Below are 22,495 nucleotides of genomic sequence, written 5' to 3'. Positions count from 1 at the left end.
GTTGCACGCTCGCAGCTCTCACAGCTCTGTCTTGCCCTTTACTTGGCCCTTTTTGGCTTTTTTGGCCTTGGCCTTGTTGATGCGGCGCTGAGCTTTGCGCAAGCGCTCTTCTTTGGCACGACGTTCCGAGTCTGCTTGGTCCACCTTGGTCTTTGATACCCTGAAAGTTGCGGATCATTGCCAACACGTGAGAACTACGAACGAGTGACAGGTATCGGCTGCGAGCAGAATCGACGCGGACGCCCGTCAAGCAAGACGCACTCGTCCTTTGGGTGAGGTTTCATCAGCTTCTGACTATCTAGCTCAATCTACATGTTGGCAATCACAGCATGTCAGTTGCACCACTGCGCAAAAGTCTCCAAACCTAAGAAAAAAGAAGCGCTCGGGGAAGAGTCGAACCTGCGCAATGTTGTCTTGTGCCTTCAGGTAGTCCAGGATCTCGTCGAGGTGCTTGCCGTCTTGGATCGAATAGAGGGCCTTGTCATCCTCAATGAAATAAACTTGGATCTCGTGATGAGCCTGGCGCAGAGCGGTGACATAATCACTGTGCACGAGCCAGAGCAGCAAATAGCGAGCGGTGAGCACTTGTATTCTTGTACACTTGAGGGGGACCGAGCGTGGGTTCTCTCTCACCCCCCTCCCCCTTTCCCACGCCAGGTAAAAAAAAAAAAAAAACGGACCCAGAAAGTCGCTCATTTGTCTCTCGATCATCTGCTACGAAAGTGAGGAAGAACATGGCAGGCTTGCCCTCACGGTTCTTCTTCTGCATCATGTTGAGCATCTACACACCCCTCCGATCCGAAGCTTGGATCAGGTGGTGGACGCGACGGGAAGAAGAGACACACCAGAACATGGGCCGCAGGCCGTGTGTAAAGCTTCCTACCTCGGGTGAGATTTGACCTCCCTGCATCATTTCAGGGGTCAAGCCCTCCTATGTATGAGCATCCAGATCCACACCGACCATGGTGCATTCACATGGACAGGCAGGCCACGCAAGCGAAGCAGTGAGTGAAGCCTTCTTGAAGCTCGATCCTCGTTCGTCCCCCTACCATCTGTGCATGAACGCTGCCAAGGCCCATAAGGGAGATGAGCATCAGCAAGGCAGCGCCAGCGGCCATGGCCCCGATGCCACGATGAAGGCGACCCATGCTGGTGATGACGAGGATGAGGAGGATGAAGGAGCAAAAGTGCCCCTTCTGGAAACTCGGAGATATGATGACAATTTGTGTGTGTGTGTGTGTGTGTGTGTGTGTGTGTGTGTGTGTTTCAGTCCCCGACAACTTTAGTGATTGTTTCATTCATAACTCCCTCTTCACTGTTTCGCTCTGTGCTTTTTCTTCAGGCTCATCAGTTTTTGCCTTCCGCAGGTGTCTGGGTCAGGTTCGCTTGGCTCCCCGCGCACCGGCCGCTCCTCACGCCGGCCGCCGCCGAACGAGGTTGCATCCCGAGGAGTATATGACAAAATGGACAGTGTCACGTTGTCAGCCGTCAGTGTACCGCCCCCTGGATCACCACGTCGCACACGGCCGTCCAGTGGGCAGACCGCCGCTAAACGCCAGAAGCGCGTCAAGCAGGTGGATGTGGACGCTGAGCTGCTGCAGGAGGGCCGTGCGTGGGTACGACAGAAGCGGCGCGAACTTGGGCGCCAAACCTTGGCTGTGGAAGTCCTGGACGTCGTGTCCACGCATCTCCTCTTGCGCCATCAGGCATGGCTGGCCTCGAAACGGCCAGGCCGACCGCCCAAGCACGATTGGGCTCGCGAAGTCGGACAAGCCCTCGGGCGCCGAAGCAACCTCTGCAGCCGCGCCTGGCAAGCCTTTGTGGAGACTCGGGAGCTCTATCTTCCATCCGCACTCACTGGACCGCGTGGGTATCAGCCCCGACGCATCCCGCGCACCAAAGCCTTGCGTGTCGCGATCCGCAACTTCCTTTTCGAGAAGGAAAGCCGGGGCGAACGGGTGGTTGCAGACACCCTGACCAGCTTCCTCTGCGACAACGGCTTCATGCCACCGCACCTGCGCGAAGTGGGCGGCAAGCAGCGGCTCGCTGTCCAGCGCTGCGTGCAGCGCCTCATCAACGATCTGGGCTTACGCGGTCGGCGTCAAGGCACCATCAAGTAAAGGGAAAAAGAGCGGAACATCGCCCTCCGCGACAAATACGTTGAGACCATGCTCGCCAACAGGAAACACCGCCGCATTGTGTACATGGATGAGAGCTATATCCACCACCACTACCGACCCCAACACGACACACTCCACGACCCCGAGGAGACACGTGAAACAACACCCTTGCTGCACAAGGGCCAACGCTACTGCTTCATCGGCGCCATCATTGGCGCCGACCCCAACGTGCCCGAGGCCGAGCGGTGCGAGGAGCACCACGCTCAACTGCTCAGCAACACAGTCCAGATCTTCACCGGTGGGAAGCAGAGCGAGGAGACCAAGGACTATCACGACACGTTTAATGCTGATTATTTTGCGACGTGGATGGATGTGCTGCTTGCAGAGCTGGCGCGCATGGGGGTTCAGAACGCCATCATCGTTATGGACAATGCCAAATACCACAAGTCCTTGCCAGCATCCACCCCGCGACGGTCGCAGAAGAAGGACGATCTAGTCGCTGCCTGCCGTCAGTTGGGCCTGGACGTGGATGGTAGCCAGACCAAGCAGGCCATTTGGGCGCAGGTCGAGCCTTGGATCCGAGCCAACATCCTGCCCGTGGCCGTGACCAAGGCCGTCGCAGCGGGACATGAGGTGCTCTTTTCTCCACCACACTACTCGGACCTTCAGCCGATGGAGCTGATCTGGGCTCAGGTGAAAGGCCGGGTAGGCCGGACGTACCACACAAAGCGAACCTTTATTCAGGTCAAGGCGGCGTTACAGGCGTCATTCCGGGACCTGAGCAATGACGACGTGGCTGCCTGCATTGACCACTCGTGGAAAAGGCTCGAGAAGCTCAACCACCTGCTCCAGCGCATCGCTGACGCCGAGGGTGCCGGAAGTGACAGTGACAGCGACGACGTGTCGGACAGCGAGGCCGAGGAGGGTTTTCCACCTGGCCACGCGGCGGGGCAGTCTGACGGCACCCAAGTGTCCGACGACGCGTCTGCAAGCGACGCAGAGGACGAGTAACATGCATGGAGGGGGCAGGAGCCGAGCAGTAGGCCCAGCCGGGGTGTAGCTTAGATAATTCATAACTTTGGCTATGCTGCATATTTTTGAGAACGGAGAAAACCGGCCAACCCGTCGCGACAGCGCAAATACGATCGAATGACGCAGAGAAAAAAAAACGGGGGGCGGGGGCCAGGGAGGTGTCAAGAATCAATCCCTTTAGGGGACTGTTAGGTTGTTTTGTTTTCTGTTTCTTTTGGAAATTTACATGTAAAAAAAAAAACAAAAAACAAAAACAAAAAAACATAGCGCAAGAGAAGACTTCAGGTACACGGTTGTGGGTACACGTTGAGCCTAAGTCCCGACCATCTCGCGTTGTTAATCAATTCTTTAGTCAGAAAATGGACGGCACGGCACGTTTACGGGAGGAACGGGAGACGCAGTCACTTGGGGCCGTCGAGGAGGGCGACACTGAAACCACTTTCGCTTTGGACAATATATGAGTCGGTAAAGCCAGTCACTCTGACGTGAATCGAGACGTAATCGCCTTTACGCAGGTGCAAAACACCCACCGGCGATAAGCTCTGGTATTGCGGATTGGCTCCCCCATAAGGAGAACGCACGGCAGTCAGGCCCGCATCTGTGAATGTCTCGTCAGCGCTGGATTTGATGACGACCATCAACTGGGTGGCTGCGTCGACATCATCCAAGCGAATGTTGGCTGCAACATAGTAATACCCAGCCACACGCGCAGTAAAGCGTCCGGTAGACACATCAAATGCACCGCCCTTATTGAAGCAAAAGGCAGCAGTGGCGGGCGTGACAGTCCAGGCCGTCACTTCAAAAAAGTCAGTCGTCGTCACGTGCTGATGGTTCGTCATGGTGGCACTAAAAGCGTAGCTGGTTTCGAGTCTGGCCACCGTGAAATGTGACTGTGGTCGGTAGCGGAAATCAAACGCCACGTTGTTAAAGCCATAGGGCTGGACGCGATCCCCGGCGTTGAGCCAGGCCAAACCACCAACGTAATTGACGACATAGTCATCGGGAAAGGGCATGCCTTGCACAATATGCAGTGGCGAAGCAATTTCCGGCTGGTCATTGATGGCAATGACAAGGCGATGATAGTCGAGAGAGTTGGCTGCCGCATTACCTGGTTGGTCCAAGCGAACAGTGGCGCCGAGGAGGAAAATGCCACTTTCCTTGACCACGTATGCAGAGTCCTCGAGCGTACCGCCAAAGAGGTAGTTGGTCAAACTCTCTGGCTTTTCAGCAGTCCAGCCGTTGACTTTGTACCAAGTATTTGCGGATGTCACCGCCACATCTTCTAACAACAAGGCATAAAGACCCTCTGTGGGTTCAACGCGATACGCTGAGATACCAGAATCTTCATGGACGGTAAAGTTGGTGTCAGAAACCGCACGCGCAATCATGGTCATGTTGGAGCCAGCAGCCCGCTTGACGATTCCGGCATTGGAGAAGGTCCACTGCTCATAATTCATTGTGCCACGCACCAAGCTCATACCATTGACCGTGGGATTATTCACCCCGTCGAAGATGTAGTTGCAATGTACCCACTCCTCCGACATGTGGTCGATTCGAATGTTGTAGGCCAAAAAATAGAAGCCTGCATCTGTCACTGTCATGGTCGTGCCATCGAATATGGTGCCAGCACGCACAAAGGTGCTGTGCAGTTTCGATGTTTCCAGATCAAAGCCACTGATGGGGAAGCGCACCTCGATTTGGTTTTCCACGACCAATGAGGCGTTGAGGTCGACGTTGAGGCCCCAGTTGGGAGCGAGGCAGACCGTGTCCGTTGAAGCACTACAAGCCGTCAGCACCTCATCCTCTCCGCAGTCGGTGCATCGTAGGCACAGTGTGTCCGCGGTTGCTGAGCAGGCCCGAGCCTCGTAGAATCCAGCCTCACAGACCGTGCAGGTCTGGCACACGGCGTTGCTATCACTCTTGCACGGCTCAGCCATCCACTCGTTGGCTGCGCATGCGGTTGTGCACGCGTTGCACACACGCTCGCTGCTCACCGTGCATTCGCTGGCAATGTACTCGTTGCTGGCACACGTTGCGCAGCTTGAGCAGACACGGTTCGTCGACGTCGTACATGCCGTCGTCTCGTAGGTGCGCCCAGGCACGCACGTGGTGCAGCGCGCACAGACACGATCCGAGGAAGCCGTGCAGCCGTGCACCTCATAATCGTCTGCAGCGCACGACTCGCAGTTGGTGCAGCTGGGAACGGATCCACCGTAGGAAAAGGATCCGGTACCGCATGCTGAGCACACGCGTGCGGTCCCAGCCCCGACATTGCATGCCGTCGCCTCGTATGTACCGGCCGCGCAGGCAGCACCGCAGTCCGTGCCCAGGCTCGCTTCTGCCGCGCCCAGGCGCGTCGCCAAATCATCCAGCACCAGACGCAGGGCGTTGTTGTCCCCCTCCGGGTTGTTGACAATGTCGTTGAGGAGGTCACGCGCGTCCTCGTCAGCGTATTGGGTAACTGCATCCACCTTGGCATCCAAGGCGTTACGCACGGCGTTGTTGGCGGGTTCGTTGTTGACCATGGCTGTCATGATCGCCCGGATCTGATCGTCAGTGCGGACGTCCGTGGCATCGGCCTTGGTTGAAGCCAACGACTCCACGACCGTAGCCAGGGTGTTATTGGCTTGCTCGAGGGCGGTGAGGCGCTCCTCAGCTGCAAAAGCACGCTGGCTGTTATCAGCGGCGAGGGTCTCGGCGCCCTGCAGGCGGGTGCGCAGGGCCGAGGCATTGGCTGTGTCTACGAGCATGGCATCCACGGTGGCCGCAAGTTCGGTGACGTTGAGCTTGGCATTGAGCTGGGCCTGCATTTGTGCTAGCCGCTCGGCAAAGGCGGCCTCCATGGTGGCCAACAAGCTCCGAACCTCACCCTATGTCATGGCGCCAGGGTGGCGAGCACGGGACGGAGGCAAGCATAAGTTGTTTTGACAGCAGCTTCCAAGCAGCGTGCTCAAGCAGCGGGGCCAAGGGTGAACAATCGCTCACCTGTGTCAGAAGCCGCGCATCTTCATCGGTAAAAAGGTCCGCCTCCCTCTCGCTGGGCTCGGCAATCACAACTTTCTTGGAGCTCTCCACCACGAGGGCTAAGTTGCCATTGTGAACGACAACTTCGGCAGCAAACGCAAACGACGCTAGCAGCCACAACACTGCAAAGAGTCTCCACAGGCTTGAAGGCCCACACGTCGGAGGTCGTCGCGCCATGGCGATCAATCCGTACAAGTGGCAAAGTGATGTGTCGATGACACACCATACACAGATTCACCTTTTTGTGCTTGGATGACGTCAATTGTCACTTTTTGTGTGTGTGTGTGTGTGTGTGTGTGTGTGTGTGTGTGTGTGTGTGTGTGTGTGTGTGTGTGTGTGTGTGTGTGTGTGTGTGTGTGATTATTCATGGACGGCGATCCTGGTGATGCCGCTCTGGTGGCCGACGCGTATGACAGCATCCCGGCAGCCCCCGAGAGAGATGACGACGATCCCTGCAGCAATGTTGCAGGGGGCAGCGATCATGGACAAGAGGAGAGTGATTTTGATGAGAGCGACGATGAGCCAGAAAGCCCACCTTCAGCAGTGGAAGTGGCGCCCGCTGGCGATATAGAGCAACTTCGCTCAAAGGTTCTCAGCTGGACCATGAGCCCGGACTGCAAATGCACATGCGCCCCTTCATGCCAGCCATGCTTTGATCGTGCTAACACGGAGCACGTGGATACTGCTGTGAGCTTCCGGCAGCTCAAAGAGGCAGAGCGCATTGGCTATGTCAGGGCCATCATGTTCGCCAATGCGGCAGCCCCAGGTGCAGAATCTAATTTGGTGGCCAATCCGCGACGCCCTCCGCCCAAACGTCGCAAGAACGAGCCCGCGACCGAAGGTGTCGGCGGTGTACTTCCGACAGGCGGGCAGACGCAGAAAAGGTACTCCATCATGACTTATACCATGCGCGGCCAAAGGCTTTGCCCGGGTGGATTCAGCGCCTTCACGCAGGTTGGCCTCTCATCTCCTCCCCCTATCTCCCTTCCCCTCCTCCATGATGCTTGTTGATATTCTCATGATGCGAACCAAAATTCTGTGGTTGTAGCTCAGCAAGAGGACACTGGCTGTTCACCACGCTCAGGTCGCCGGTAGCATGCTGTTCACCCCCTACGTCTCGAACAAACCAGGAACCAAAGACAGTCAGAGAGCGCATACGCGCATTGCGCTCGCTTTTCTCGATGCCTTTGCAGCGCGAGAGGCCGACTGTTGTCCCACTGGACGAGGCAGTAGACGGGGCGCGCCGTTGCTTCTTCTACCATCACACACCAAGAAGAAGGATGTCTATGACGCATACAAGGAGGCATATGCGGGGATGGCCGAGCTTGAGAAGGCAAACCAGAACCCAACCGCAGCAAGCCCTCGAGCCACCCCTTTGGCACGAAAGTCATTTCTCGATTTGTGGAGCAAAAGCCGGCCTAATATTCGGATTCAGAGGACTGGAAGCGACTTTTGCGACCTCTGCTTCCGACTGAAGCAGGAAGCACCCACGAACGAGACCGCAGCGGATGGCCTCACTGCTCACCGCCTTCATTACCTTGAAGAGCGTGACTTTTACCACTTTCTGCGGAGCAATACCAAAGAAGCCAGCGTGCCGTATGTCCACGTGACGTTTGACTTTGCCGAGAAACTTCTTCTGCCGCGTCTTCAGAAACAGCCAGGCCAGATGTATTTGTTAAATGGACTCCATGTGGACCTTTTCGGCGTACTAATCAGCAACATCAAAACGCAATTCACCTTCCCCCTCGTCGAGGGGCATTGGCCAATGGCAAACGACGCCAACGTAGTATGTGCCATGCTTCACCATACGCTATCATCCGAGCGCGTGAAGAGTCTGCCCGGTATTCGCAACTTGGAGCTTCACGCCGACAACTGCGATGGCCAGAATAAAAATAGATGGATTCTTTGGTACCTCGCATGGAGAGTCGCGACACAGCGCAATGACTCCATTCGTCTTCACTTTATGGTGGCTGGGCACACCAAGAATCATTGTGATGCTCATTTTAGTCTCATCAAGCGAGCTGTGAAGAGCAAAGACATCTGGACCCCGTTGGATGTCGAGCACGCCGTGGCGACCAGCACCAAGTCGTCGTCAGCGTGTGTACCCGGCAATATGGTTGATTGGCGAGACTGGAAAGGATACCTTGAGGGGTTTTTCGATGGCCTCGTGCCCTCTATCACCACTTTCGCGCACTTTGAGTTCCGGAAAGACATTCCAGGCTGCGTGTTGGTGCGTCACAGGCCGACGGGGCAGCCCAAGCTCTACACGCTGATGAAGCAAGGTATAGACCATTCCAACCTTGTGCCATCGGCACCCATCCGGCAGCTGGACATTAAATCCCTCGACGCATGCTTCATTGATAAGAAAAAGGACCTGACCCGTCGACAGTACCTTAAGCGACATATTCTCGAGCGCTATCGGCACGACGACCACGACCATATGGCAAGCGAGTTTTTTGGAGACGCTGCAGAGTAGGCACGGTACTCTCTTATCAAAGTCGCTTGCTTTGTCTGAGGAAGAACAGCGTCACGGCTTATCGATTGTAACTCGAAAATTTAGTGACCATACTGTGGGGATTGGACCGTCAGAAACTTGAAAACCTGTTTCAAAATCGTTTTCCACTTCATACAATCACAACAAAAAAAAAAAATAAGTCTTTCGCTTTCCTGCACGATAGTAATCATTGTTTGAATTTGAGTGCCGTTTGAAACTAGGGATCAATTTGAGGGCAGTTAAACGGCTGTGCCGCGCTGCGGCTTATGAGGCTCGCACCATTGGGTGAATAAAAGCTCATTCACAGCCCAACAAATCAACAAACAAAATTCACACACCATGAACAGGGGCAGACAGTCAATAATGACACGATGGTGCTTCCTTATGCATTTTCCAGACCAGCGCTGTCAAAATTGATGTGGTCCTGCGCCGCTCGGGGCAGGGGGACCATTTGCTGGCAGCGATGTGCCAAGTCCATGTCAGCCATTTGAGAATGGGAATACTTGTAGAGGACCTATTGCACACATGCCCAAAAGGTTGCCGTCAAGACAAACATACGCCAGCCATAAAAAGTCATGATCCAAGTCTAAACAAGCTTCCATTTTGCGCAAAACACTTACGAAAAACGTCAAAAAGTGCAAGATGACGATGTAGCCCAGAAAGCCCAGACGAGCAATCTTGTTCCCCAATACCAATCGACCCTACACGCATAGCGTAGTGAGACAACTCAAGATATCTGATTCAGCAGCAGTTTATTCTACACAAGTACAGCCGGGTCGTCGTCGTCTTCTTCTTGACGCTTTGAACATCCAGCCCGCGCCGTGTGGCACGTAGACACTTACCACTGAGTACAAGACTTTGTCTGCTGGGTGCATAGTGGTCAGCTTGCGCTGTCGCTCGTTGGTGCTAAACTGCTGAAAGGGGCTAAGGCCTTCCTCATAGCCGTCGGCATAGCGTGCCAGCACCTCATCGCCACCTCGCCGGCTTGAATCGTTGTATGTTTCGATAAACTTGATCCGTTCGTAGAGCTTGATGTTATCGGAGCGCAGGCCATCCACTTCATCCCGCAGTTGCTTGTTGAGCGTTTCCAAATGGCGTATCTCCCCTTCGAGCTGCAAATTTTTGCTCCGAAAGCGATCGCGCTGGGCAGCAACAATGGACATGACGCTTGAAGAATCTTGCGCATCTGGCAAAAAGCCTACAGGCCCACATATCACCATCAGGAAAGATCAGGCTGTCGGAGCATGTCCACCACGCTTGCTGATCTTTAAGCAGCTGAGACAAACCCAATGGGCTGGCCAGGTTTCTGAAATAGAGCTTACCTCCGCTCAACAAGGCCTCGTTAGCATTGCGATTATTGTCCGCTTTGGAAGAGCCCTCAGTACCGGACACCTGTCCGCAAAGCCAAAGCGCGCGTAGCTTACATGTCAATATCCCAGACGAGAGCCGTTCGACGCGGACGGTTTATAGGCACAGGTATCATGAATAGCCACCAAGCACGAACCTGGATGGCTGATAACTCGCCTTCGAGTTGCTTGATCACCTCGGCCTGGTCATTTGCGACATGCTTAAGCGCTGCATGTTCCACCTATGAACGCACCGGAATCAGGTCAGTCCCCACCATTTCATGAAGGAAATCCAATTTAGGGCATTTCAAACGCCCAACAAGCAATAAATAGATCGGAATTGCTCTTGCCTTCAACGCCTCGAAGCTGCGCTGTGTGGTAAGCAACTCCTTGGCATTGTTCGAGCAGCGGTCCTCAAGATCGCGGTTTTTTTTGAGAAGCACCACCTCTAAGGGCGCATCGCTTTGGGTCGTCGATGTTGAATTAACCTACGTGGAAAGACAATCAAACACACAGTTCCATCGTGATCTGATGAGAACAAAAAGATGTGCGAGGCATGGTTTTCAGCTTACCTCAGCAGCACGAAACACGGCCAGTTGCTGCTTGATCGATTCGTAATCGGCTTGCTTGCTCAACTGATCTTGCAGCACCTGATGCATGGTAGGGAAGACAGGGATTTAGCATGCGCGAAAAGGCGCACAATGTGGGTATGGTGGGAAGGTCTGGGCTTCAAGTCAGGTACGACGGGGCAGCACGCACCTCAATCTTTTTCTGACTGGCATCCAGGAGCGCTTCCATCTCCTCAGAGCGCTGTGCAGCACGCTGGAGCACGAAACCGTGTCAAGGTGGTGGGTCAGGGCAAGGTGATGGCGCGGGGGCTAGGTGCAGATCGGAGTTTAAGGAATACCTGATTGGCTTCGGATTCTTGCTGGCGTGAGCGGCGGAGGTCAGTGAGCAGTTGATCAATTTCACGGTCTTTGAGCGTGAGTTCCTTCTCCAGCGACAGGCGTGTTTGCTCCTCGGCGCTAAGATAAGCTTTGAAGTGAGTTTGGGGCCTGGGCGGATAACGATGCCATTTGGGTCCATGGGTAGAAAATACCTGGCCATGGTGGATGTGTTGAGTTCCTCAACCTCGGCAGCCTCTTCGTATTGGCGGCGCTGCATGTGCACCTTGATATGGAGCAGGCGGGAACGTCAGCGAGTGACCCGCCTCGAGCGAGTGGGTGGGCTTGATTTTGCGAGAAGACGGCATACCTCGCTTTCAAGCAATTCAACGCGTTGGTGAGCACGTTGGAGATCTTCGGCAAGTAGGTCCACCTCCTGCATTCCCATGGGCCCACGCACAGAATGAGATCGAGACACTGCGGGTCAAAGGGCGAAACGTGGCGTTGTCTCAGGACGGGGGCGGTTGATTAGAAAGCCAAGGTGATGACTAGCCCATGCCTAACACAAGGCTTCACGAACGGCTCATGACAAGAAAAATGTGCCATTCAGAAAGGATTGAAACCCACCTGAGCACGAGCAGCGATGTCTGCCTCGAGCTTGGACCGAACATCCAGCATTTCACCTTGCAAGGCATCCTGTAGTCAGCAGCAAGGTGCAGGGGTGCAGGGTTTCGTCAACCTTACAGTTAAAGGCCGCGAAGGAGGCAAGCCAAAAACGAAAAAAAAAACAAAAAACAAAAAACAAAAAACAAAAAACAAAAAAAAACTCACGAGAAAAACAAACAAGAAAAAAAAGCTTCAAAAGCTGAGATAAAAATGCATGAAAGAGCTCAGTCTTAAGAGGTGACGGGGTGGACATTAAAAGAGACGAACAATTGTGGCGTTGAGAGTGATGATTTCTTGCTCTTTGGTGCCAAGTTTTGCTGCAAGTTGCAGCCGTTCATCCTAATATCAAAGTGCCATAAGTTGGGGCTTGGTATGAGGCGACTCGGCTGCAAAAAGGAGTCGCCGTGCCTCACCTCCAAGGTGCGAGAGTCAGCCGATAGGTCCCGGCGCAGTTGCTGCTCGCGCTCTTCCACTCGTTTCTATACAGGAGGGAGCAAGACGATTCGCTGCGTAAGTTTTGAAGCGGATGTGGTCAATCACTCAAGTAGATTTCGAGAAATGTGAGGTCATCGAGTGTATACCTCAATGAGGGCGTCGGTCATAGATTGCTGTTCCTGCACTTTTTCCTGCAGTTGCTTAATGGTCACCTCTGCCATCAAAAGGTGTGTATTTGATGAGTTGTATGAAATCACCTCTGGCTGGCCGCTCGGGTGCTCGCAAAGGCTGTCCATGTTTTACCCTGATTGCGCAGTTCGGTAAATTCAGCTCGGTACTCGGCAATTGTTGCTTTGAGCTTGTCATTCTCCACCCTGAGTTCCTATTACATGCCGGGCAAAGAGGGCCATGAAATCGAATCAAGGGCGGAAAAGACGTTGACATGCCCAGGGCATGGTTTGAGAGTGGCGAACCTCTGTTATGGACTTTTGCTTGGAAGCCGAAGCAAGATTTTGAAGCCAAGGGGCAGGGTCTGAAAGTTCAATGATTTGCTGGTAAACCTTGAGATAGGTATTCTCGGTTGCCTTGGCCCGAGTGGTGAGGGCGTCAACCTCAGTCTGAAACAACTTCATAATAGGCGCTAGCTGTTTGCGAACATCCTGGGAAGCAAGCGGGTGAGATGTTGTAAAGGCACATTCAGAGGGTTGAAGGATGGTGTTTGTACCAGGCAAGGGAAAACGAAGAAGGGCAATGAGCGTTAGGGGTGGCGAGGGGGTGTGGGCGGTTGACTACCTCCGAGAGGCGGCTTCGGAATGTTTTGACTTCAGCTACTAGCTTGCGACGGCGCTGCTCGGATTCGGTCTGGCGCCCCTCCACCTTGAGCGCATCTTCATCCAGCGCTTTCTGCAAAGCTGGCAAATCAAACTGATGGGCCACGCAAGCGAGCAAGGAGAGGCAGAAGATGAAATGTTCAGCTCACTTGGAGAGCGTGCATAGCCAAGCTAAAGACAAGAAGTCACGAGGCCGTAGGTATAATCTACGCGTGTCAACAGATGAAATGCGGCCCACCTGCTGCCATTGCTGCAGGATATCCTCGGCCATGTCGAATGGCCTGTCAACGCATGGAAGCGGGGCGGTGAGGGTGAGGGCCATCAGGAATTGGTGATTTGTCGGGACAAGGCCAGCCCCTTCTTTTTCTGGACAAGTCCAGCGAGGACATCAGATCGGATACTCACTGACCAATGAGCTCATTCAATGCAAAACTGGCGGAGGATCAATCGAAAACAGGTCAGCTAGCAAGGCGTCAGGTCAGTCGCTGGCGTTGTCGTGTCGTCGCCGATCGCGGAATGAAGAAATTCGCGAACAAGCGGCCACTGCTTTACAACCAAGTGTCATGTCAGCATTCTTTGTCAGCCATAAATGTCAGCCGTTTATGTCAGCAAGCCCATTCTATCTTTAGACGAGCGAACCGCGCTACGCGAATTCGTCGTCACTTTCAAAGTTCCCACGTCCTACTCCCTCACCATTTCCCACATACTCTCCCCGAGTCCTCTGCTTATCCGTCGTCGTCACTCTCTCTACTGTGACCAAGCGAACAGCGCACCCACAAAACCCAAGGTGACGACGACAAAGATGACGATACGTTCCCAAAGGGTAGGAAGTGTTTGAGAGTGTTTTTTTTTCAACAGAATTCACTTCGAGCCTAGCCCCTTGCCATGCTGTTCCAGCCAACAAATCGAAGGGCGGCCTTTTGGCCTCTGCTCCTTTCCAGAGGGTTGGGTATGAAACACCATTTTGCTTCACCTTGATGTGACATGTATTCCCATCCACGCCCCACGCCCCTCGAGCCCGGCTTGCGAATGTGTAGCGTCCGCGTTTTGATGTCGTGTGCAAGGTGAAGATGATTTCTCAGATGATCAAGTCGTCGTCAGGGGCGGCCAACCAGGTTGGGTGATTCCGCAGGCCAGCTTTTGATGGTGAAACTCCCCATACCCATTAATGCAGGACATTCCATTTAGGGTTCTGAAAGGGGCGGGGCACTACTGCATGCAAGCCCATGGGCGTGGTTTATCGTCGTCAGTGGTTGATTCACATAAAGCACACGTTGAGGGCGAGACCGCATCTACAACGGCGCACTGCCAACCACACTTGAACGCCCATCATGCGTTGCATTTTTCAATTGCCTTGAGCTGAGATACACAACCACGAATTCCTTTGACGCATGAAGAGCGTTCAGCACCAGATTGCTCTGACCATCAAGGGCTTGCTTGAGGACAACAAGTTCACGGCGCTGGAGACAGCGTGTCAGCTGTAGACTGGCACCATGCGTGCACTGCTGGCGGCCCTGGCCTTGGCAGCCGCGACATTTGCAAATGTCGCGGCTGCTGATTGTGGCCAATACCAAAGCGAATCAGAGTGCATGGCCGATGACCAATGTGGCTGGTGTGCGCGGCCGGTACGTGAGATGTGATGTCCCCTCATGCTCTGAGTTTCAAGTTGATACTGGTATCTCATTCGAGAAACTTTGATTGTTTGGCAGGAGTCGGCCAGCGGTTGCCGCCCCATCGAGGGCGATACAAACATGCAATGCTGCGAAGAGTTTTACCTAATGGGCCAAGATGCTCAGTTGTGGTGTCCTCAGTCCAAATGCAATGGGCTTGAAAAGGAAAACTGCCTTGGGCAAGGTGGCTGCGGATGGTGCAACAAGGTAAGTTTGGAAAGACAGCCAAGTCGGCGGTCCAGGGCACAGAGCCGCGACTATGCTCACAGCCCTGACTGCCTCTCTGCAAATTGAAACAGGATCAAGCATGCCACATTGGAGGACCAGACGGCTGGGACCCTGAACATGCGGAAGGTTGTTGCAATGACTGGGAGTTCATGGATGAGAACAACACCCTCAGGCATGCTACCTGCACAACTGGTGATCCCTGCCACCAGTACAACGAGGATGAGAGCATGTGCCAGGATGCGCCCGACTGCGAGTACTACCGCCTGTGCCACCCGATTGTGGAGGAGGGCGACTGGAAGAACTCGCCCTGCTTTGACATTACCAGCAAGGACCAGTGTGGCGGCGACTGCGAGTGGCGCGAGGGCTGCAGCAGCCCCCACGATGACGGCTCAGACCCCTTCCCCGGTCCCTGCGAGCTGGAAACATGTGCGGCTGAGCTGCGCAAGTGTCAATTTAATGAAAACTGCAACAAGACCTGGGCCTGCCTCGTTGACCTTTCCTCATCTGGCCAGTGTGACGATGGCTCCTGTGCTGATAAATGTGCAGCTCGCTACGCAACTACTCCGATTGCTCACGAAATTTTCGCTAGTTTGCTGCAGTGCATCTTCGACTGTCGAGGCGATGATGATGGTGGCTCGAATAGTACATCTCCCGCCCCTCCCTGCTTGTGGGACTATCAACCCCGCGTGAAATTGGGTTCCCCTCAGTGCGATATGGATGAAAATTCGACATTGAGCCTGGTACTTTACAACGTTGATCCTTCCTACGCTGGTCATGCCGTTGGCACTTGTGCCTTCTGGCGTCAAACATCCGACGGAGATTGGGACTGCACATGGCATGGATGCTATGAACCCGCAACCATCTCCCCTGATCTCTCAGCTATCACCTGTGCCCTCCCGGCCGGCCTTAGCTCCAATGACACCAGCAAGTTGCGCATTACTGTGCAAGTGTATCACGAGGACAACATTGCCGGCAAGCAGCACGTCTCTTGCTTTAGCAAAGGTGGTGGCAAGCCTCTCGACTCACTGCCTGCTGGTAGCTTTGCTACGTATTCAGCTGCATGCCCGGTGCCAACCTGCTCATGGCAGTACCAGCCTCGATTGCGCAGTTTGAAGAAAGATTGTGGGCTTGATGATGAAGAGACCATTTCCATTGGACTTTACAATGTTGACCCAATGTATGCTGGTCATGCCGCAGGAACTTGCTCCTTCTGGCGACTAACGGAAGACGGTACCTGGGATTGCAACTGGCATGGCTGCTATGAGCCCGCAGTCATTTCCGAGGATCTGACCAGCGTGACATGCGATTTGCCATCTGGCCTCTCGCCAGAAGACACGACGACGATGCGCATTACCGTTCAGGTTTATCACGAGGAAAATATTGCTGGCCGCACCCGCAGTGAGTGCTTCAGCAAGGGAGGCGGAGCACCCGTGGACAGGCTGCCCCTGGGCAGCTTTGCCACGTTTGCTGCTTCTTGTCCGGCACCATCCTGCTCGCGAGAGTTTCAACCACGCATTAAGCCTCTGCAGCCGAATTGTGACCTGGCTGTTGATGGGCATTTGAATTTGACCACGTACAATCTTGATCCCGCCTATCACGGACACGCCGAAGCAACATGTGCATTCTGGCTCCTGACGGATGACGGCCTATGGGATTGCACCTGGCATGGTTGCTATGCTCCCGCAGTTGTTGCAGACGACTTGCACAGCCTCAGCTGCGAGGTGCCTGCTGCAATCAGCGACCTTGGCTCGCAATCTTTGCGCATCACCATTCAAGTCTATCATGAGGATAATGTGGAGGGTCGCATGCGTAGCGAGTGTTTCAGCAAGGGTGGCCAGCGCCCCGTTGACTCTTTGCCGGCAGGAAGCTTTGCTGTTTACGCAGATAGCTGCCCCGTGCCGCTTTGTGAGTGGAACCACGTGCCCATCATCTCCAGAATTGGTCCTCTTTGCGGCGAAACCGATCACTTTTTGGTGAGCGTCAGCAACGTCAATCCGGCATACGGAAGTCAAGCTCGCGCACAATGCTCGTATTGGCGTGAAACAGCTGATGGAGAATGGGACTGTACCTGGCATGGTTGCTACGACGACGCATCAATTTCTGATGACCTGGGTACAGTAACTTGCCCTGCCCCCGAGGGCCTTGAGCACGACGCTGTCATTCGCATTGGCGTGCGTGTGTGGCACGAGGAAAACAGCATCAACCCTCGCAGCGCGGCCTGCTTCTCCACCATGGGGCGTCAGCCCGTCCGGGAAGGCATGTATGGCGAACACCACGCCTCGTGTGCACTCGACGTCCCCTGCCCCAGCAAATACCAGCCTCGCATTTTGGCTTTGAATAGCAAGTGTGGTGTTGTGACGGACGACAAGCTCGTGCTTAATATCACCAATGTGAATCCGGCCCTCGAGGGCATTGCCGTGGGCGCGTGCTATTATTGGCACTCGATCGATGGTGGGCTCTATGCCATGAGCTCGACCGAGGGCAAGATGAACGCCACCTTTTCAAGCGATCTCTCTTCCGTCGCCTGTGATGTGCCAGACAGCTTGAATGAGTATGAGTCAGTGCGGGTCGCGGTGGTGGTTGGGCCGCCAGGAGCCTCAGACTTTAGCAATGGTCTGTGTTCGAGCTCGGGCACAAGCATGCCAAACCATGACATGCCACCGGGTAGCTTTGTACAGTTCCGCCCCGTGTGTCCTGCGCCAACGTGCTCTTCGCGCTATCGCCCTAGCATCGCCTACGACGGTCGCAGCTGCCAAAACCTGACCGATAACAACATTACTCTCACGCTCAGCAACGTCGACCCTCGCTACGGCGCGAACGCGGTTGGCAACTGCATGTTCTGGAGGCAAAATTCTCGAAGTGGCGATTGGAGCTGCGCCTGGCATGGATGCACCAGTGAGGCTGTGGTTGCAGATGATGGTTCCAGCATTGATTGCCCAGTCCCCCCCGGATTCAATAATTATCAGGGCGAGTATCGCGTAACGGTCGCGGTCTGGCACCAGGACAATATCGCGCCTTCCAAACTGTGTCAGAGCTCTGACTCCAAGTTGAGCGCCGATTCAGCCTTGGGCACATACGTGTCCTACCGCACGACATGTGCAGTCCCAGTTACGGACGGTTGTGATGCATCTCTGTGGCCCGCTATTGAGGCCGTATCCCCCAACTGTGGCGTTGAAGATGAAACCGTGGCTGTGACTGTGAGTGGACTTGCTCCTGATCTGCGCTTTGTCTCTTTGAGCACAACCTGTGCCTTTTATGAGCAGTCGAACGGCGTCTGGGACTGTACACGCTTGGGCTGTGCAGAGACCGGACTCGTTACCAGCTTTGACCGCGGGGTAGCCACAGTAGCTTGCGCTCTGCCTTCGACCCTCCTTTCTGACGAATCTTTGCATGATGCGCCTATTCGCGTGCGCCCACGCGTGGTACCCGCCACGTTGGAGGTGGATCCCTGCCCTGACACGCTGCCAGTGCTGCGAAATGTCAAGGCACACACCTTCAAGGTAAATTGCGACCGTTTGGTGACGTGTCGTCCTGAGTACCAACCTCAGGTTGTTGACTCGGACCTGTGTGCGGGCTATGACGATGATGGTCGCTTGGCCATCAATGTCCAAAACATTGATCCGGCGCTTCGCTCTGCGGGCTGGGCAACGTGCTCCTTCTGGGCGCGTTTGCCAAACGGCACTTGGAGTTGTGATTGGCATGGTTGTGCTGCGAGCGGTACTTTCTCGGCTGATCTTTCAACGGTGTACTGTCAGCTCCCGGAGGACATTGAAGCCAAGTCTGCAGAGCTTACTGCGCCTTTCCGCGTGACCATTCAAACGCACGCACCGGAGCTGGACAGCTCCAACCCACTCTGCCATAGCCTTATTGATCGCAATTTTCCGTCGTTGACGTACACGTATCAATGGACTTCCTATTCTTTCCGCTGCTTCTGCCCACCGGGTGTGCGCCGGTTCCAGTGTGGCGATCTTTGTGCCAAAGAAACTTGTCCGGCCGATCCCGACGCCGTTTGCATGGTCAACGAGTGTGGCGGCTGCAAAACCATTTGGTTCTCTTCAAGCCCCACCGAGACGAGTGAGTACAGCTACAATGCAGGGGAGGAGAATAGCGTCTATGTGCCCACAACCGAGGATGCAGGTGCTGCTTATTCAAAGTACCAGTACGGCCCCGGTCGTGAGGCCTCATGCATTCCCAAAAACAAGTGCATCTCGCGCTGTCAGTCTTCGTTTGAGATTTGTTGGCAAGATCGCCGGTGCCGGTCGGCCCTGGAGAGTATTGCGGCCAACCTGAGCAGCTGTGATGCCAACTGCTTTGCGGCCGTGCGCCCGGGCTCCGAGGCCAGCGCGCGCCGCTATGATGCTTTCACAAGCTGCTTCCAGTCTTGCCAAGCGGCTGCAACAGGGCGTGACTATGCGCCCGTATGCATGCAGCCCATGGAGGTTGGCCCTTGCAAGGCGGAGATTGAGCGCTGGTACTTTGATATCCGTGCACAAGAGTGCGTGCGCTTCACATATGGCGGTTGTGACGGCAATCGCAATAACTTTGCCAGCAAGTCTGACTGCGAGCAAGCGTGCGACGTTGGCGCATGCTGCATTCGCCGTGTGCCAACAGGGTATGAGTATGGCTACGACCGCACAGGCTATGATCGTTATGGCTTTGACCAATACGGGGTGGCACGCGACGGCGTCACCACTCGCGACGCCTTTTCATATCACGATCACTATCACATGTCCTATGGCCAAACTGGCTATGACGGCGAGGGCCGCGATGCCTTTGGCTACGATCAGGATGGACGGGATGTCCAGGGCTTTGACATTAAGGGCAAGGATGTGTACGGCAGCCGTGACGGCCGACAGTTTGAGTATGGCGCCGAGGGGGTCTACAACCAGGGAGGCTACGACCGCCGCGGGTTGGACCAGTACGGCCTGGACAATGATCAATATGGTTACAACGGTTACTACGAGGGCGGCGAGTACGAGTGCAGACAGCTCACGCGCAGTCAATGCCAGCTCTTCCAAGAGGGATCTGGCGTGCAGGTCTTGGCCTACGCCCAAGGCGAGCAGTGCGAAGAGTTGACGTGCCGATCTCGACCCAACCCGCGCCAGTGCAGCTACGGAGGGCAAACCTACGCCTTGGGCGAGGAATTTACCTTTGGTTGCAAGGCCTGTGTGTGTGGCACCGATGGCAAGGTGACTTGCAGTTGCACGACCCCTACCACGCGGCGTGAAATCCGAGACATGACAACTGCGCAGGTGCAGGACTTTGTCGATGCTGTCAATCTTCTTCATTCTAGCAGTCAGTGGACACAGTTTGCGCAAATGCACTTGTCTGCTGTGCCCGTGGCTCACGGCAACAGCAACTTTTGGCCCTGGCACCGCCGCTTTTTGCTTGAGCTTGAGACGCTCCTGCGGGAAGTGAGCGGAAACTGCAATGTGACGATCCCTTACTGGGACTGGACAATCGATGCCCGTAATCCAGCAGCATCACCCGTATGGTTGGCCCTAGGTACCAATGGCGCCCCCGGCACCAACTGCGTTATTGATGGTCCCTTTGCAGGCTTTGTGCCTTGCATTGAGCGAAGCTGGAACCCGGCGTGGACAATTCCAAGCTTTGCCGATGTTGCTTCGGTGTTGAGCGGCACCGATTTTGTGACCGTCTCAGCTCAGATCGAAAGTCTGCATGGCTACGTGCACATGTTTGTCGGCGGTCAGATGACGAGCTACAGTAGCCCCTATGATCCAATCTTCTTCTTGCATCACGCCTTTATCGACAAGCTCTGGTGGGACTGGCAAACCGTTTTGGGCAACATGATGTCATACCCGTCGGCCCAACTCAACGTGCCCATGAGCCCCTTTGCGGAGACCCCGGCTGATGTGCTGGACTCGGAGCTCCAGCTCTGTGTCAAGTATCAGCAACCAGGCGCAAGCCCACCACCATGTGACGAGACCTTTAGCGTCCCAGCCAAGGGAGTCTACGATGAGACGTACATGATTTCAGGCTCTGAGTATTCGGGGACCACCCCATCCCCATCGTCCGATGATGGCCAGGTGTACTTCAAACAGCCTCCTAGCTATGATGAGCGCCTGCCCACGTACACAAGCGACTTTGTCAAAGACGGCGACTGCTACCTCATGGGCCCGCTCGATGCGGCTTATGGCGTTCCTTACATGTACGAAACGTACCACCTGCAGCAGCAAATCTATCGTAATGTAACTGCAGGAGACTTTCACCCTTCAGACTCAACCCGATGCCGCGTGCTGGCCAAAATGCCATCATGGTGGCTGGACACCAACTGGTTGAACGACAACTCGACATACAGTACCAAGACGCGTGATCATCAATACAACGCCACGGTCATCGTGAACGAGTCAACGCGCAACACCACTGTGGTATCGGACTACGGCTATGGTCTGTGCTCTGACAGCTATGATGTTGATGCTGTCTCAACCTATGGGAGCGATGCTTCAGGAGGCAATGACGTTGTGCCTTGCGTGTGCACAAAGGTATACAAGCCGGTTTGTGGATCCAACAATGTCCAATATGCCAACCCCTGTGAAATGCGATGTGCCGGCCAGACCTTGGCGTATGCTGGCGCTTGCCTCGGCTGCGCGGCCACTTGTGAGACGAAAGAGGATCCCGTGTGTGGTGTCGATGGCGAGACCTACGACAACCCATGCTTGGCCAAGTGTGCTGGCGTGAGCATTGCTTATCACGGAGAGTGTATGGCGCGCCCGCGCACCTGCAGCGAGGTCAATGAGTACCGGGCCTCGACAGAGGCGCGCATCAACCTCTGCAAGAGCACCGAGACAACTTGCATCAATGCTCCTTTCAGCGAGTACAACTACTGTGAGTGGGATGGTCGACGCTGCGGCTGTGGTGTCTCGGAAACCGTGTGCAGTGCTTCTCAAGATCTCTGCGAGTACTGCTGCGATAAGGACTTTGTCAAATGCCAGTTGGGTGCCACCGACGTGACCATCTGCGCGGAGGAGCACGCTAGCTGCAAGAGCCGCTGTCAGGCGTCATTTTCTGGGGGGGAGGATGCCGAGGAAGATTCCAACTCAACATTCCAGGTATCTGGCACGGTTGTGCTAACGCTACCCGAGGATGTGATTTTGCCACCAGATGACTTTCTCGACGCATTGCTGTTGTCTATGCAAGTGGCAAATCTGGATCATCGCAATACGAGTGGCGTGGACTTCACATTCGGCCCAGGCTTCCGTCGTCGAGGCACTGAGGTTCAGGTTGACTTTGAGCTGGAGACTAGCAGCGAGGAGTCGCAGAATGAGACCTTGGATGGCTTGACGGAAGCAGGAGAGTCCGGCGCACTTAGCAATGAGCTGGGTTCAATGATGCCTGGCAGTGACTTTGGCGATGTGTCCGTGGCAGCTAGCAGCGGAAATCCACCCGCTTCAGTTTCTCCCACCGATGATGCCGGAGAGGCACCCGGAGGCACCGAGCCTACTGACAACGCTGGCAGCGCTAGCTCTGCACCAGTCGGCGCCATCGCCGGCGGCGTGGCCGCCGGCATCATCCTGGTAGCGGTGGCGGTGGTTGTTGTGATTCATCACAAAAAGCGAGCTCACTCGGTAGCCGCATCTCCGCGAACGACGTCAACGCGTCGGTTCACTGAACCGCAGGGGTATGAGCTGAGTGTGACCGACATCAATTCGAGCAATCACAATGCAAATGCCTACTCCGAAACTGCCATTTCGCAATAAGCTTGGTGCCCTTATTTGCTCTTCTTGGTGTTTTGTTCTGTGTAAATT

At 54.9% G+C, this 22,495-nt stretch overlaps 6 protein-coding genes across 6 annotated transcripts; 3 read left to right on the top strand and 3 right to left on the bottom strand.

Annotated features, from left to right (window-relative positions):
* Positions 1–18: 18 nt before the first annotated feature.
* On the bottom strand, positions 19–1,118 carry MONBRDRAFT_22874 (uncharacterized protein; the record flags this gene model as incomplete). The annotated part of the gene is made up of 6 exons (XM_001742987.1): positions 19–160; positions 262–308; positions 400–544; positions 681–781; positions 884–931; positions 1,050–1,118. 6 exons carry the CDS (start codon positions 1,116–1,118, stop codon positions 19–21), a joined length of 552 nt encoding a protein of 183 aa, XP_001743039.1.
* A 15-nt stretch (positions 1,119–1,133) lies between these two features.
* Positions 1,134–3,131, top strand: MONBRDRAFT_5742 (uncharacterized protein; the record flags this gene model as incomplete). Its single annotated transcript, XM_001743306.1, has 3 exons — positions 1,134–1,229; positions 1,368–2,116; positions 2,183–3,131. 3 exons carry the CDS (start codon positions 1,134–1,136, stop codon positions 3,129–3,131), a joined length of 1,794 nt encoding a protein of 597 aa, XP_001743358.1.
* A 422-nt stretch (positions 3,132–3,553) lies between these two features.
* Positions 3,554–6,353, bottom strand: MONBRDRAFT_22872 (uncharacterized protein; the record flags this gene model as incomplete). The annotated part of the gene is made up of 2 exons (XM_001742986.1): positions 3,554–6,022; positions 6,138–6,353. 2 exons carry the CDS (start codon positions 6,351–6,353, stop codon positions 3,554–3,556), a joined length of 2,685 nt encoding a protein of 894 aa, XP_001743038.1.
* A 426-nt stretch (positions 6,354–6,779) lies between these two features.
* MONBRDRAFT_22871 (uncharacterized protein) lies at positions 6,780–8,652 on the top strand (the record flags this gene model as incomplete). Its single annotated transcript, XM_001743305.1, has 2 exons — positions 6,780–7,130; positions 7,225–8,652. 2 exons carry the CDS (start codon positions 6,780–6,782, stop codon positions 8,650–8,652), a joined length of 1,779 nt encoding a protein of 592 aa, XP_001743357.1.
* A 400-nt stretch (positions 8,653–9,052) lies between these two features.
* MONBRDRAFT_14405 (uncharacterized protein) lies at positions 9,053–9,890 on the bottom strand (the record flags this gene model as incomplete). Its single annotated transcript, XM_001742985.1, has 3 exons — positions 9,053–9,184; positions 9,291–9,371; positions 9,513–9,890. 3 exons carry the CDS (start codon positions 9,888–9,890, stop codon positions 9,053–9,055), a joined length of 591 nt encoding a protein of 196 aa, XP_001743037.1.
* A 9,260-nt stretch (positions 9,891–19,150) lies between these two features.
* MONBRDRAFT_3838 (uncharacterized protein) lies at positions 19,151–19,303 on the top strand (the record flags this gene model as incomplete). Its single annotated transcript, XM_001743304.1, has 1 exon — positions 19,151–19,303. A coding segment is annotated over one exon (153 nt), but the record flags the coding sequence as incomplete, so codon positions are not given.
* Between the last annotated feature and the right edge of the window lie 3,192 nt (positions 19,304–22,495).

Source organism: Monosiga brevicollis, genomic scaffold (genome assembly GCF_000002865.3).
Source record: "Monosiga brevicollis MX1 MONBRscaffold_3 genomic scaffold, whole genome shotgun sequence".
In the NCBI taxonomy this organism is placed as follows: domain Eukaryota; class Choanoflagellata; order Craspedida; family Salpingoecidae; genus Monosiga; species Monosiga brevicollis.
The sequence above is the reverse complement of the archived record's forward strand: the minus strand, read 5'-3'. Positions and strand labels throughout refer to the sequence as shown.